The sequence below is a fragment of the Nerophis lumbriciformis genome, linkage group LG16 (genome assembly GCF_033978685.3).
Source record: "Nerophis lumbriciformis linkage group LG16, RoL_Nlum_v2.1, whole genome shotgun sequence".
Lineage (NCBI taxonomy): Eukaryota > Metazoa > Chordata > Actinopteri > Syngnathiformes > Syngnathidae > Nerophis > Nerophis lumbriciformis.
The window spans coordinates 7112284-7115556 of NC_084563.2; the positions used below are offsets into that span (position 1 = coordinate 7112284).

Sequence of the window (3273 nt, forward strand, 5' to 3'; positions counted from 1 at the left end):
CATGAACAAACGTTCATATTTCTGTGTGAAAGGAACAAACATGAATAAACGTTCATATTTCTGTGTTAAAGGAACAAACATGAACAAACGTTCATATTTCTGTGTGAAAGGAACAAACATGAACAAACGTTCATATTTCTGTGTGAAAGGAACAAACATCAACAAACTTGAACATGAACAAACGTTCATACTTCTGTGTGAAAGGAACAAACATGAACTAACATGAAAGGAACACACATTAACAAACATAACAAACATGAACTAACATGAAAGGAACACACATTAACAAACATGAACATGAACAAACGTTCATATTTCTGTGTGAAAGGAACAAACATGAACAAAAATGAACAAACGTTCATATTTCTGTGTGAAAGGAACAAACAAAGAATCAATCAATCAATGTTTATTTATATAGCCCTAAATCACAAAGTGTCTCAAAGGGCTGCACACGCCACCACGACATCCTCGGTTCAGAGCCCACATAAGGGCAAGGAAAAACTCACAACCCAGTGGGATGTCAATGTGAAGTTCATATTTCTGTGTGAAAGGAACAGACATGAACAAACATGAACAAACGTTCATATTTCTGTGTGAAAGGAACAAACATGAACAAGTCTGTGTGAAAGGAGCCAAAAGTCTGTGTGAAAGGCACAAACATGAACAAACGTTCATATTTCTGTGTGAAAGGAACAAAAACATGGACAAACATGAACAAATGTTCATATTTCTGTGTGAAAGGAACAAACATGAACAAACATGAAAGAAATGTTCATATTTCTGTGTGAAAGAAACAAACATGAACAAATGTTCATATTTCTGTGTGAAAGGAACAAACATGAACAAACATGAACAAACATGAAAGAAATGTTCATATTTCTGTGTGAAAGGAACAAACATGAACAAATGTTCATATTTCTGTGTGAAAGGAACAAACATGAACAAATGTTCATATTTCTGTGTGAAAGGAACAAACATCAACAAACTTGAACAAACGTTCAAGTCAAAAGTCTGTCTAAAAGTCGCCGCCTTCTTCGCCGCCGTCGTCCACCGAGTCGGCGCCCACCTCCTCGTAGTCCTTCTCCAAGGCGGCCATGTCCTCGCGGGCCTCGGTGAACTCGCCCTCCTCCATGCCCTCGCCCACGTACCAGTGCACGAAGGCGCGCTTGGAGTACATCAGGTCGAACTTGTGGTCCAGGCGCGCCCAGGCCTCGGCGATGGCGGTGGTGTTGCTCAGCATGCACACGGCCCGCTGGACCTTGGCCAGGTCACCGCCGGGCACCGCGGTGGGCGGCTGGTAGTTGATGCCCACCTTGAAGCCGGTGGGGCACCAGTCCACGAAGTGGACGGTGCGCTTGTTTTTGATGGTGTTGATGGCGGCGTTGACGTCTTTGGGCACCACGTCGCCGCGGTACAGCAGGCAGCACGCCATGTACTTGCCGTGGCGAGGGTCGCACTTCACCATCTGGTTGGCCGGCTCAAAGCAGGAGTTAGTGATCTCGCCCACCGACAGCTGCTCGTGGTAGGCCTTCTCGGCCGAGATGACGGGCGCGTAGGTGGCCAGCGGGAAGTGGATGCGCGGGTACGGCACCAGGTTGGTCTGGAACTCGGTCAGGTCCACGTTGAGGGCGCCGTCGAAGCGCAGCGAGGCGGTGATGGACGACACGATCTGGCTGATCAGCCGGTTGAGGTTGGTGTAGGACGGCCGCTCGATGTCCAGGTTCCTGTGGCAGATATCGTAGATGGCCTCGTTGTCCACCATGAAGGCGCAGTCCGAGTGCTCCAGCGTGGTGTGCGTGGTCAGGATGGCGTTGTACGGCTCCACCACCGCCGTCGACACCCGAGGGGCCGGGTAGATGGAGAACTCCAGCTTGGACTTCTTGCCGTAGTCCACCGACAGACGCTCCATCAGCAGCGACGTGAAGCCCGAACCCGTGCCACCTCCGAAACTGTGGAACACCAAGAAGCCCTGAAGACCCGAACACAAGTCTGCCTGAGGACACAAAAACACAAACTGTGGAACACCAAGAAGACCTCAATATACGCATATGCTGTAGAAGTAGCACAGCAGTGCAAGAGGAAGTGTGAGTCAGCTGACCAGTTTGCGTATCCTGTCTGACACCAGGTCGATGATCTCCTTGCCGATGGTGTAATGTCCTCGTGCGTAGTTGTTGGCCGCGTCCTCCTTGCCCGTGATCAGCTGGTTGGGGTGGAAGAGTTTGCGGTAGATTCCAGTGCGTACCTCATCTGGCGAGTACAAGGTGATCAGGGTGAGCACTAGTTTTCATCAAGGATCAGTACTCGGTACTATGTACTGGTTCTGGCCGGCCGCCTTCCTGTTTACCAATGACGGTGGGTTCCAGGTCCACGAAGACGGCCCTGGGGACGTGTTTGCCTGAGCCCGTCTCGCTGAAGAAGGTGTTGGACGAGCCGTCTGCTCCGTTTGCTTTCTGACTTTGCATCTGTCCGCTGGGCTCGATGCCGTGCTCCAGACAGTACAGCTCCCAGCATGCATTGCCAATCTGCACGCCCGCCTGGCCCACGTGGATAGAAATACACTCTCGCTGCACAACAACAACAACAACAAGTCCTGAATCTTTCTAGGTTAAAATCATCATATATGGCCACAAAACTACTTTACCATGTGTGACGTCATCAAACATGGCCACAAAACTACTTCACCATGTGTGACGTCATCATATATGGCCACAAAACTACTTTACCATGTGTAACGTCATCATATATATGGCCACAAAACTACTTTACCATGTGTGACATCATCAAACATGGCCACAAAACTACTTTACCATGTGTGACATCATCAAACATGGCCACAAAAACGACTTTACCATGTGTGACATCATCAAACATGGCCGCAAAAACTACTTATCTAACATGTGTGACATCATCAAACATGGCCGCAAAAACTAGTTTTTAAAACGTGTGACATCATCAAACATGGCTGCAAAAACTACTTTTTAACGTGTGTGACATCAACAAACATGGCCGCAAAAACTACTTAATTAACGTGTGATATCATCAAACATGGTCACAAAAACTATTTTAAAACATGTGTGACATCATCAAACATGGCCGCAAAAACTACTTATTTAACGTGTGACATCATCAAACATGGCCGCAAAAACTACTTATTTAACATGTGTGACATCATCAAACATGACCGCAAAAACTACTTTTTAACATGTGTGATATCATCAAACAAGGCCGCAAAAATTACTTTTTTAACATGTGTGACATCATCAAACATGGCCA

At 47.1% G+C, this 3273-nt stretch overlaps 1 protein-coding gene across 1 annotated transcript; it reads right to left on the reverse strand.

Moving 5' to 3' along the window:
• Positions 1-1015: 1015 nt before the first annotated feature.
• LOC133616917 (tubulin alpha-1B chain-like) lies at positions 1016-2190 on the reverse strand. The gene is made up of 2 exons (XM_061976493.2): positions 2099-2190; positions 1016-1993 (listed from the first exon to the last, which is right to left on the reverse strand). Exon 2 carries the CDS (start codon positions 1907-1909, stop codon positions 1016-1018), a length of 894 nt encoding a protein of 297 aa, XP_061832477.2. The 5' UTR covers positions 1910-1993; positions 2099-2190.
• Positions 2191-3273: the final 1083 nt, after the last annotated feature.

Coding starts and splice junctions, on each gene's coding strand:
- LOC133616917 (XM_061976493.2), bottom strand. CDS start 1,909: ATGGAGCGTCTGTCGGTGGACTACGGCAAGAAGTCCAAGCTGGAGTTC.